The 12,170-nt window shown below is 43.4% G+C and overlaps 1 protein-coding gene across 3 annotated transcripts in view; it reads left to right on the top strand.

Moving 5' to 3' along the window:
- The window catches only part of BRF1 (BRF1 general transcription factor IIIB subunit), a 196,333-nt gene that overhangs the window by 104,125 nt on the left and 80,038 nt on the right, over positions 1-12,170 (top strand). For all 3 annotated transcript variants that reach the window (XM_074149749.1, XM_074149751.1, XM_074149752.1), the window contains 4 exons: positions 6,425-6,551; positions 7,817-7,856; positions 7,946-8,038; positions 8,740-9,018. In XM_074149749.1, coding sequence (XP_074005850.1) covers positions 6,425-6,551; positions 7,817-7,856; positions 7,946-8,038; positions 8,740-9,018 — 539 coding nt within the window. The remainder of the gene's footprint in view (positions 1-6,424; positions 6,552-7,816; positions 7,857-7,945; positions 8,039-8,739; positions 9,019-12,170) is intronic.

Below are 12,170 nucleotides of genomic sequence, written 5' to 3'. Positions count from 1 at the left end.
TAAGCTAAGAAAGTAAATTGAGAAATATTTTATGTCTCCAGTTCAATAATTTCACAGAATCACAGAATGATATGGGGTTGGAAAGGACCTCTGGAGATCATCTAGTCCAAACCCCCTGCCAAAGCGGGTCCACCCAGAGCAGGTCGCACAGGAATGTGTCCAGGCGGGTTTGGAATGTCTCCAGAGAAGGAGACTCCACCACCTCCCTGGGCAGCCTCTTCCAGGGCTCTGCCACCCTCAGAGGAAAGAAGTTCCTCCTCATGTTTAAGTGGAACTTCTTATATTCAGGTTTGTGCCCCTTTCCTCTAAGTGGCTTGTAGATGATTTCTAGAAGTCTTTCTTATTATGGTGAGTAAAATACAACTTGATCCAGGCAGGGTGGTGTTGCATACCTTTGTAAGTTGGATTGTCCATTTTAAGGAAAAAAGGTTTTCTTTTTGCGGAATCCCAATTTCACAGGCAGTGTTCCTTTTTATAAATCTGTACAGCAAGTTACCTAATACATTAATAAGATTCCTAATATATTTTAGTACTTCATAGTTACTTTTAAGATGTCGTTTCAAAATTCTTTGGTGTCTGTTACTTTTGAAACAATAATAATTAATAATGATAACAACTTATTAGCACTAACTCGGGCTTAGATCTTGTGAACAGTTTTTCTCTGTGTTTGACTTTCCTCATCTGAGCAGTTGTTAAGAAATGAAGCAGCACGCTAGTTTTCTTTCCCAAGAGATCACAGAGCGGTTTTTGACAGACCACAGCAGAGGAACCGTGCTAACAAAACAAGATTTTAAGGAATGCTGAAGGATTTTGTTTTGTTAGCATGGTGCGAACACTTGCATTGGGGGGGAAAAAACCCAAGAACAAAAAATTCTGGGTGGTTTAGACTGGTGGACTTCTGGGGTGGTGTGGTGGGATCATTGTTGGGCTGACCGTGCGCACCAAGCGTCGACCCGAGTTAACCGTGTGTGTAAGGGTTTGCAGAATCAGGGCTTTAAAATTTATTCTGAGGAACTTGTGATAATTTTAAATCTCTGTTTTGGTGTGAGCAAGTGCAAGCAACTCAAAACAGGATGGACGTGGACCTGTTGGAACGGGTCCAGCGGAGGGCCACGAAGATGATCAGAGGGCTGGGGTTGTTCAGCCTGGAGAAGAGAAGGCTCCGGGGAGACCTCATAGCAGCCTTCCAATATCTGAAAGGAGCCTACAGGAGAGCCGGAGAGGGACTCTTGGTCAGGAAGTGTAGTGACAGGACAAGGGGTAATGGTTTTAAATTGGAAGAGGGGAGATTTAGATTAGATATTAGGAAGAAATTCTTTCCTGTGAGGGTGGTGAGGCACTGGAACAGGTTACCCATGGAAGCTGTGGCTGCCCCATCCCTGGAGGTGTTCAAGGCCAGGCTGGATGGGGCTTTGAGCAACCTGCTCTAGTGGAGGTGTCCCTGCCCATGGCAGGGGGGTTGGAACTCGATCTTTAAGGTCCCTTCCAACTCTAACCATTCTATGATGATTCTAACTAATTCTAAAGGCTGCTTTTATTTAGTACGATAAATCTTTCAAGGTACCCATTCTTGAATACTTAGAAAAACGACAGTTGCCAGCACGAGCACCGTAAATTTGTCAGTCACCAGTTAATTTGCAGTAAATGACTCTGTGTGTGTGTGTATGCTCTTAACCCATTGCAAAAAGAGGTGAAATGTATTAATGTAGTACACCAGGGACGTTGTTGAAGTGGAAATATTTCTCTTCCCGGTTGGATTGGACGGGGGAACACAGACAAATTTAGCACAGGTCAGGTGATAAGTTGTAAGTTGTTAAACCACTGTAACTGTCTCACCTCTGATTTTGTCCTTGCCTTTAGTGATGAGATACTCGTTCATATAGGCTTTAAAAACACCTTTTTTGTATTGCTGCAAGTACATGTAAAATTAGATATATGTAGAATGATTACATGTAAGGAGATTGCACTTCTGTTTATTTACATACTGGTGGATACTGGAAAACTTTTTTTATGTCATGTAGGAAGCATTTTAATAGCTATTTCTAGTACATATTCTGTATGAAGTATCACTTTCAGGGGATGTGTTTACGTACTTCCATAAGTAGTTCATGCATAAACGTTGTATGGCTTGGAAAAAAATGGGGAGAGGGGGATGATGCAACAAACTGTTAAATTTGTAGTATAAAAAATAGTGATGGTTTGCCACATCAAGACGAATTCCAAACTTCTCTGGGTGAGTGCACAGGTTTAGAGTGGTGGTCAGCACTGATGAACTTTTAGGTTAAAACAGAGGGGTTATGCTGCAATATTTTGTTACTTCACTAGGATACAAAAGTAAATCCCTTGCTTTTCCAGGGTTTGCAAGTGTTGGAGTTGGTCAAATTAGCTGGTCTATTACTAGAATATTTGTAATTGATGTGATAGTTAAGATTCTGTAGCTATCATGTAAGTTATAACTTAGTGTTTTAATTACGTAGTTAATTTGGGAAAAATCAGGGGAATTTAATTACCACCAGCAGCTTATCTTGCAATAAATTTTTTTTTTCAGGTATTTCTGCTAACAATATGCCAATATTCAGCTTAGTACTTTTTTTAATCCGTTAGTAAATTATTTTGAGTACTCTAAAAAGGCCTCTTTAAAAAGACAGGTGACTTAAAGGCTGACTGCTCAGGCTAAATTTCGTGTTCACTCTTTAAAAAAACAACGCTCTCTGAAGTTATAATTTGTTTGCCCTTGTGCATCGAGGTCCAGCGCCAGATACCTCTGCTTTTATGCTGACTGCTTTCTGGAGCTAGATGCTGATTGTGCGTACAGAGGAGGACACTGTGGCTTTTCCTAAATGGTCTCTGCTGAGAGGTCCCTCTTGGACTTTGAACTTGGACTCCTGAAGCATTTGTGAGTTGGACCGCAGAAGACCTTGTTCTTTTCCGTGCTTTGTCACACTCCACTGCTGCAGAATTTCAATTAAACATTAAAACCCATCAGCTAGCTGCACATAGGAGTTTGGTTCCCTCCCCCCCCCCTTAGCTATAGACTGGATTCATAACTCTGCACTGGATGGTATCCCTGAAACAAAACAAAGCCAAAAAAACCATAAATCATTGCTCGTAACTTCAAAATGACTGACCCATTTTCCCTTATTGGGAGCTAAATTAAGTGTGAACAGAATCGGTTTACTGTTTTGTGCACAAAAGTGCTTTATCAGAAGACGAGGTGTGTGGTTTTGTCCATAAAGAGATGAAACAAAAGCCATGGAAATTTTTCTTTGGAGGGAAAAAAAAAAAAGGGTTGGGGTTAAGGGCAGATGACACCAAGCTCTGGAAAAACTTTTATCCCGAAGGAATTTGCTTGAAAGAGTTTGCTGTGAGAAACTGTAAGAGGAGGGTTTATACTGGAAGTTGAGTCTTAGCCTGAGCTGTAGTGGTTGCCTCTGCTTCGGCTATAAATAGAAAATATTTCTCTGCCAAATTTCAACTTTTAGAGCCCTTTTGAATTTGTGCCAAGGAAACGATATCTTAATTTGTATATCTGTTTATTTTCCTCCCTCTGTGCATAACTTGAAATGGCAACTCTTATTGGATTTATTTATTTTTTTTTAAGATTAAAAGTGCAAAATGAGCTTGGAGGTCATTTCTGTGTGGGACTTAAAAAATAGCCTGTAGCTATTTTTTTTTTTTTTTTTTTTTCCTGTGAGGGCACTCCCTCGCCCCTGAAATTATTGTGCTTATAATTAAGGTTGCGTCAGTTTGTTCTCAGCTGCCAAACTAATGTTACCGTGTTTCCTGCGGTGTAGCCTGCTGCGTGCATCGGTTTGTTGCCTCGGTGGCGTGTGTCCAAACAGGGGATAAAATTAAAGAAATGTTTAAAAACGTGTAGACAGGATATCGGCCAATGTAAAACGTTGAGGCAGGCAAGTGGTTGGCAAACGCAGGTGTTTATTTATATCAAGCTAAAGGAGGAAATGTTGAATGAACAGCTCGCCCTCCCACAGAGAGGATGCTCGAGCTGTGCTCCTGACCGTCAGGGGTGGTCCTTCGTTTCGGGAGGAAGGCTAGAGCCTCGTGGTTACGACTGGAGAGAGGTGAAGAAATAACATGCTGCTCTCAATTTGGGCTTGCCACCGGGCTGTGCCTACACCGCCATGCTGGCAGCCCTCCCCGCTGGGTGGTCAGCCCTTGCCCTCTTTGGCTTGGATGAGGACTGAGGAAGAGGAGGACATGGGACTGGATGCTGGTGGCTGGGTCAAATGGCCCACCAGTGTGGTCGAACCATGGTGTCCTGTGGTTTTGAGCTCCTTGGTAGCACCATCAACAAACACGATGTAGCTCTTCCTTGTCCTAGTGCAGACGCGCTGAAGGTCTTCAAGAGAGACTTGTGCTGCTCTTTCAGCCCAGGGCTGAAGCTCGTTAAGGGCTGATGTCTGATGGGTGCAGGGTACGTGACGCGAGTCACACGACATGGTGGACAAGGAGAGGGACAAATGGAGCCTCAGGTGTCCACAGGGAGACGCGCACGGGGTGAAGTGCTGAAATCCAGGCATGGTCATCTCATCCCCAGGCTTGCTTCACGAGCGATGGGGGTTTTCTACGTTGCTCCCCGTGCCTGGAGGTGTTGCTGTTTTGGCTGGGCTCTGGGTTGGGCTGCTCATCTCAAACTCGGAGCAAGTGTAGGGTAAACTAACCGGGTGTCTTTGCCAAAGTGCCTGTTGGCTTTTTACAGTGGGAGGAGAACAACATTTTAACGAGGCGAGGCTGGTTGGGAGGAAAGTTCTTGCTGAAGCGGGACTACCTGTGAGTGCGTGATTCAGACACGGAGAGAGGGATGACTGCAGTTTAATGACGGTGGCTGGGAAGGTACGTGCTCCTAAAATGATACATGAGTTTAGCATTAAAGGAATTCTGAATTAAAATACTAATAACAATGCCCCTTGCCGAGTTTTTCCTCTGCCCTAGTAGATGAGGCTCCCTCCTGGAAGGTGGGTAACACACACTGGAAGCCCGTTAATGCTGAGAAAGATTTCAAGTCTGTTAATTAAAAAGTGGGTGCTGGTGCTGTCAACAGCATCCTCCTCTCCTTTCCAATTTGATCTGAAAGGGAGGAGGAGGGAGCTGGCCCCTGCTACTCGGAGGGAAAGTTTATGTCCCTTTGTGTGGGCTGCCTTGTCTTGCTCCTCAGTTTGTGGAAAAAAAGGGAATACAGGTACTAATAGAATATAGGGAGAGAGCACAGCGAGGTGCTCTTGGCTTTGACCCTGGAGTTGGTTGGGAACTGAATTTCTGTCCTAGGGAAAATTCCTTCTTTGGAAGGAGTTTTGTTGCGGTAGGAGGCAAAAGAGAAAAAAAACCGCGAGTGCATTTTGGGGAGGAGAAGTGCTGAAGGGTCCTGTGCTGGGAGTACTGAATCACTGCTTTTAGTTTCCTAGCTTTGCAGATGGAAGCTGTTGTCAGCTTTGGTTCCTCTGGAAGATGGGAATATTCCAGTGAAGCAGCTGCAGACCCATCATTGCCATTTTCCCATGGAAAATGTTGATATTATTAAAAGGGCACTTTCTGTCAGAAAAGCATTCTGCCAGACGTTTCCTGACCTGCCTTTGTCCGTAACCTTTTGTCTCGCTTTCTCCATCTGTAAAATGGATGTGCTCATTCTGAACCACCTGCATGAAATGCTGAAATTTGTGGGTTGAAGTGATGACAACACGGTCTCATTTAAGCTTCGGTCCCTTTGAAAGATTCAGCTGCTTTCACGGCAGTTCCCTGTGGAGCTAGTCCTCTCTCTCACACAGGTAGGAACTTTTAAAATGCGGACATTCCACAAATGCGAAGTATCTTATTGTAGAATTACACGCATCCATCTATTCCATCTGTGCGACATGCAGGTGATCTTATTTTACTACTGCTTCTGTGTGTCCTGGGAAGAGTACTTCTTGCCCCTCTTCCAGCCTGCTGAAGATATGTCACTTTGACATTTGCTTTGCATAAATTAGTCGTAGTAACATCTCAGGAATATTTCTGAGCCTTCTACTCCTAAACTACCAGATATTTATGTTTGGGAATCTGTTGTGGTGGTGTCGGTAACAAAAGCGACCAGGCGGGAGGAATGAGCTGCGTTTCTCGTCTTAGTTTTTGTCAGTCTGTGCTTCATTGGCCTCGGTGGCCGCGGTACTTCTGTTTGGTCTTTGTTCATCAAAAGAAATGTGTGTTACATACCCTTTAATAAAGTCAAAAGGTAATTTGTGATATGAAAAGAAACTTTTTTTTTTTTTTTCCCCAGCAGATGAAACAATTAGGATTGCTTTTAATCTGTATTTGAGCTAGGGTTTCTAAGGATGACATGTTTATTCTGTAACTTAGCAGTTTGATGGATTTTGTAACTTTTAAGCAAGTTCTTAAAGCCGTTATGGTAACGTACTGTGTGCTTTGGTAGGTTGACAGAGTTTGAAGATACACCAACAAGTCAGCTAACCATAGACGAGTTTATGAAGATTGATTTGGAAGAAGAATGTGATCCTCCTTCCTTTACAGCTGGTCAAAAAAAATTGAAGATACAGCAGGTGAATTCTGAACCAGATGCTCTCTCTATTTCTCTCCTCTCTCCTCCCTCTGTATATTCCTTTTTGAATCAGTTAATACTAAATCCTAACTGACCAGCCTTTGATAAGGGTTAGTTACATTTATTTGGAGGTTCATAAGAGAAGGGTGAGCATTGGTGCATATGATACTCATTAACTAAGGGATATTTTTTTTGTTTTAGTGGCATAAGGGATAGCTTCCCAGTTAAAAAAAAAAAAAAGTATATATTTAAGTTTTTCTCCTGTGTGATTTTTGCTCCCTCCTCCAGAGAGACACACTCTTTAAGATATGTAGCTTCAAATACAGCTTTAAACATCCCCTGATGAGGGATTGAAGTGTGTCTGCCATCTCAGCGAGCCGCTGTGGGAAGTACAGAGTCACCGCTCTTGTTAGCGCCGATCAGAAGATCCGGGTGGCCGAGTAAACGAGCACCAGCTGAGCTTCTGTGGTTTGCAGGGTACCAGTGTTCGGTGCTCAGCCCCACGCTCGCTGTATTGTATGTGGGGGCTCAGCACACTCTGCCCAGATGCTCCCCGATTTGCAAGCTGATGCAGTTATACTAAGCACTGTTATCCCCTTTATGCTGGCTTTCGGGCGGCACGTGCGTCTCCCTTCTGTGCCCTGACCTTTTACCAAAGCATCGAATCTTTTTGTCCTTACAAAACTGGAGCCTCTCATGTGACAAGTTGAAGCTGAGCTTGTGGCGTGGAGGTCTCGAGCAGCTGTCCTGATGTCTGCCCTTCTCCTTTATGTGCTGTATGCGCTTTTCCACTCGGGTTGGCAAGGATCGGGGTTGCGAAGGTGTAAGCTTTGTAATTGGATCAGAAACCATCCTTTGTATATTTTTTTTATTAAGGTGACACCCGTGGTCAGGAGAAGTACCGTTACATATAACTTTTTTTTTTTTTAAACACGTATGAAAACAATAGCGCAATTACTTGCTCACATCTACAGGCACGGTTGTCGAGTTTGACTGCTGAAGAATGGGGTGCCTTTGATTTGCAGCTCGCCGGAGTGAAGGTTCCTTTTGAAGTATAGAGAGGGGCGAGATAACCTTTGAAATCAGCATTTTGAAACTTCTGTCTTGCCCATCTGATGCTGTAAAGTGATTTGGGTAGCGATCCAAAACCTGCTTATTGCTTTTAAAATCCCCCATGATTCCGCGTCTCTATATACAGTTCACAAACAGTACAAAGTTGGGTTTTTTTTGGTCATTTCATGTTTGTTTTGTTTATTTTCATTTCAGCTTGAGAAGGCGTTATCAAAAAAGCTGGAGGATTTTGAAGGTATAAGTTGTGTTTAGCATAAAGTATCACTTATTTGTCCAAAGTTACATCAATTACTGCTGAGGTTTATTTTTATTTCATCACCATAGGTGAAATATCGAGCTATCAAGACGAAATAGAGATTGAATTAGAAAACAGTAGACCAAAAGCAAAAGGCGTATTTGCAAATTTCACTAAAGATGGTAAGTCTATCAAGTCTTGGGACTACGTAAATAATAACGGGTTCAGCTCCTGCAGGCAGTCTGAAGTGTATGAACTTTATTGTGAGAAATGTGATCATGTATATGCTTGCTTAATACAAGATCTCTATCGCGTTGGGGTTCCCTCTGCCAAGTAGTTGGTTCCAAGTACCAGTCTTCAAAACAACTACGTTGTTCATTAAAATGACAGTCCATTAATTATTTCAGTTGTTTTCCTTTCCTGGTGCGGTACAAGCTTGGCGCTGGCACCTGAGAATATTCCTTTTCATCACTGAAAGTGCAGTGGACCAGTATCTAGAACCTGCTGTCACCAAATCCCCCGGTTGACCAAGCAATTCGGAAGGGTTTTGTGCAGGCTGAGCGGGCTATTTTTCATGTGTAATTATACCCCTAAGTAGCTGGCTTCTCTCGCAAAGCCCTTTTACTTGCCACAATTTGATAACACAATGCTTCTGTTTTAAATGATGACTATATTCACAAAAATACATTTTAATAGCCAAGGTGGTGAATTTGAAGAGCATCTGAAAACACTATGTATTCATACAGCGTACTAAAATATTGTGTATTTCTTCTACAGATTTTCCCTAAAGATTTCTATTCTTTACGTGAGCGCTTCTCTATTTATTTAGTTTCTGTAACAGATAGTATGCGATGATCTGTTGGTATTTTTTTTCCCCTTACAGATTCTATAGATGATAATACCTCTAGCATACTTGGAGAGGAAGAGGCAGAAGATGAGGAACTGGAAGCAGCTGCTAATCACTTAAACAAGGACTTTTATAATGAACTTCATGAGAAGGACAGACTGAAAAAAAGTGAAGATGGGGAATGGAAAAATGGAAAAGAAGCTACTGTAAGACCACCTGCACTGGAATCCTTGCTCGGCCCGCTGCCCACTGCAGCTAGTCTTGGCATAACAGAGTCCATAAAAGAGTGCATATCCACTAAGGACCGAGAGCCGGGTGAGTAGGAGATCAGTTCAGCTTGGAGTGGAACCTGGACACATGCAGCCAGTTGTGGGTTTGTTGTGTAATTTCCATGTATCTTGATGGTTCCTGTGGTAGCAATGCCATGAATCACTGTGACGTGGAGGTACAGGAGCTGTGAGGCTGGGTGGGACCGGTGGTCTTGGTCGTTGATGTTGGTCGTTGGCATCTGCTCCTCGGGAAGCTGCAGGAAAATCTGGAGTGCCTAATTATTTTCTGAAGCCTGAGAATGCGTATCTCTTAGTCAAGCAGGTTTGCTGTCGTGTGATGGCTGATGGGCATGTTTCAAGCCATGCAGTCTCCATTAGGAAATTGGAGGAAGCGGATCCCTGTAAATATGACTGGAAATTAAAACCCAAGTATGAGAATTTTAGATCAAGGCGGACTTTATCCGGAGTCATTTTACTGGAGTCAAACACGATGCAGTCTGTCTCTCTGATTGAGAATCTTTGCAAATGGCAAATATTTCATATGTTTGTAAGAGGCAATAACTGGTTGTATGCTTTTTTCTTTGATATGGACTTGGGGGGGTGTTTGGTGGTTTCGCTCCCTTTTTCTTAGAACCCCCAGACCTATCTGTGACATATAGCTCTGTATGGTATAGTAGGAGCAGGACTGATCAACTAAGGAAGCCAATTTTGCCAGAGCCTTTAAGACAGAGAGTACTGCAAACACTCAGTTGTCCAGGCAGGTTTGTTGGCTGTTATTATCTGTGCTTGAGCTTTACGGAGATAGCATTTTTTTAAAATTCCTTTTGCATCTTAATGACTCTGAGAACCGAACTTATCTAAAGGGCATTTTCTTCTTTTCTTTATCACAGTTAATTTTTCCATCATAAGACACACCTGTCTGAATGTGTTTTGTCAGCTTACTTGGGGGTCGATGCAGCAGAACATTTTGTTATCCAAACTGTTCTGACACCAGTTTCTGTTCAGCAGCACCTACTTATCATAAGGTACTTCCTGCCTGAAGAGATAAATTAAACACATTCAGATTCTCGTTACATTAGTGTTGATATCCCAGAAACATAGCGGGATGACTGCACGTTTATATTTTGTACAAACGAAGTCATATAGAAACAGTTGAGTGGTTTTGATTTTGTTTTAATTACGATTAAGAAAATGGATGGCTCGTGGCTCATCTTTCTCCTGTAAATCAGCAGTTCATGTTGAAGAAGGTCAGTGATGGCTAGAAGCTGTTGTTGGCTGGCTAGCCAATGACCTGTAAAAACGAGTTCTTGGCGATGGATGTTTCTCAGCTGGCGTTGCTATTGACCGTTTTAATGGACAGGCTGAGGACTGAGTTTAGAGATGAAATTCAGCTGGTATAGCCAGGTATGTTGCTCTGGGTCAGGCTTCAGAATCACAGCATCGATGATATGGGGTTGGAAGGGACCTCTGGAGATCATCTTGTCCAACCCCCCTGGACAAGAGCAGGTGGACAAAGCAGGTCCACCCAGAGCAGGTTACACAGGAACGTGTCCAGGTGGGTTTGAATGTCTCCAGAGAAGGAGACTCCACCACCTCCCTGGGCAGCCTCTTCCAGGGCTCTGCCACCCTCAAAGGAAAGAAGTTCTTCCTCATGTTTAGGTGGAACTTCTTATATTCAAGTTTGTGCCCATTTCCTCTTGTCCTGTCCCTGGGCACCACTGAAAAAAGACCAGCCCCATCCTCTTGACTTTAAGTATTTATAAGCATTGATCAGATGCCCCCTCAGCTTTCTCTTCTCCAGACTAAGAATACCCAAGTCCCTCAGCCTCTCCTCCTCAGAGAGATGCTCCAGGCCCCTCATCATCTTTGTAGGGCATCAGGCAGGTGGGCAGGAGAGCGCGTGGCTGCTCATGCTGCGGCTTGCCTGCATGTGCCGTTTGTTTTCTTTCAAAAGTTGAGGACTTGCCAAATGAACTGAATTTCAAAACCGAGTAGGTTTCAGTATGTTCATTCTCTTTTAATGCATCTGAGAAATCGTTGCGGGTGTTCGAACAAGTACTTATTTTCTTAACATGTTGTGAAGCTCGTACGCCCAATGACTGTTTTGGTTTTGTTTTGATTGTAGATCCTGCTCCAAACTCTTCCCTGCCCCCCTCCCCCCTCCTCCTTCCCCCGCAGTGACTAATTTATTTATTTTCCTGCTGGTAATTTATTTTAATAATTTAAAAGTTTCATTTTAAGTCAAATTCATTTTGGCTATGTCTGTACCGCAGGGTAGTTGTGCTGGTGGGGGACAGATCCCAATCTGCGAGCCCTTGTCGTGGTGTGGATGCATCACGGCAGGTGTGTGGATCATCTCCCTGAGGACCTGGTTTCCTTTGGGAAGTCATCTGGGCTCAGCAGCAGTAACGGAGCCTTGATGTGTTTTGGATGGTTGGGAACCGGGTCTGGCAGATGGTCTGGGAGGTACACCTGGCTTGCAATTGGGCATGTTATTATGCAGAGTAAGGAAAACCTCTTGTTAAGATGCCTCCCGTTGGTCACTTGTGCATCTTTGCTCTGAACCCCTATGGAAATGAGTGCAGATGTTTCTGTCACCTTAGGCAACGATGTGTCGAGCTCTGCCTCATTTTTCTGAGAAATCTGTGAAAGATTTGTACGTGGAGGTACTATCTTCTTCTATCAGGCCAACAGTTATGGCTGTAAAATTCAGGCAATTTCCAGCTTTCCAGGCCCTTCTTCAAGTCTGAAAAAGAAGCGGCAGTTTTCAAAACTAAGTATGGGATGAGAGCATGCTCACAGTTTGAGATGGCACAATTATAGATCGTCTTGAAACAAAAGTAGTTGGTACCTGTGGAGAGAGGAAAAGATCATAAAAGTTCCTGCTTTTACCCTGTATTTTGAATTTAGTTTAGTGTAATTTTTATTGTGAATCCCAGGTGGCCATAGGTTTGTTATGGTGTTTCATATTCCAACACCTAAGTCCATTGGAGAAGGGAGAGAGTCATAAGATCGCACCCTTAAGGTGACGTTTTGGTCCTTCTCCACAGCTGTCTAAGTCATAAACCAGGAACCTTTCCTTTCCCTCAGTCTTCTCCAGCCCTGAGTCATCTTCCACTGTGTGGTCAGGTTGGGCTGGAGACCTTAATCAGGATGATTTCGTATCTCCTGCTGGGTTCCACATGTTGTTGGATGGAT

This window comes from Numenius arquata, chromosome 6, assembly GCF_964106895.1.
Source record: "Numenius arquata chromosome 6, bNumArq3.hap1.1, whole genome shotgun sequence".
NCBI lineage: Eukaryota > Metazoa > Chordata > Aves > Charadriiformes > Scolopacidae > Numenius > Numenius arquata.
This window is presented reverse-complemented; position numbering and strand designations above follow the sequence as displayed.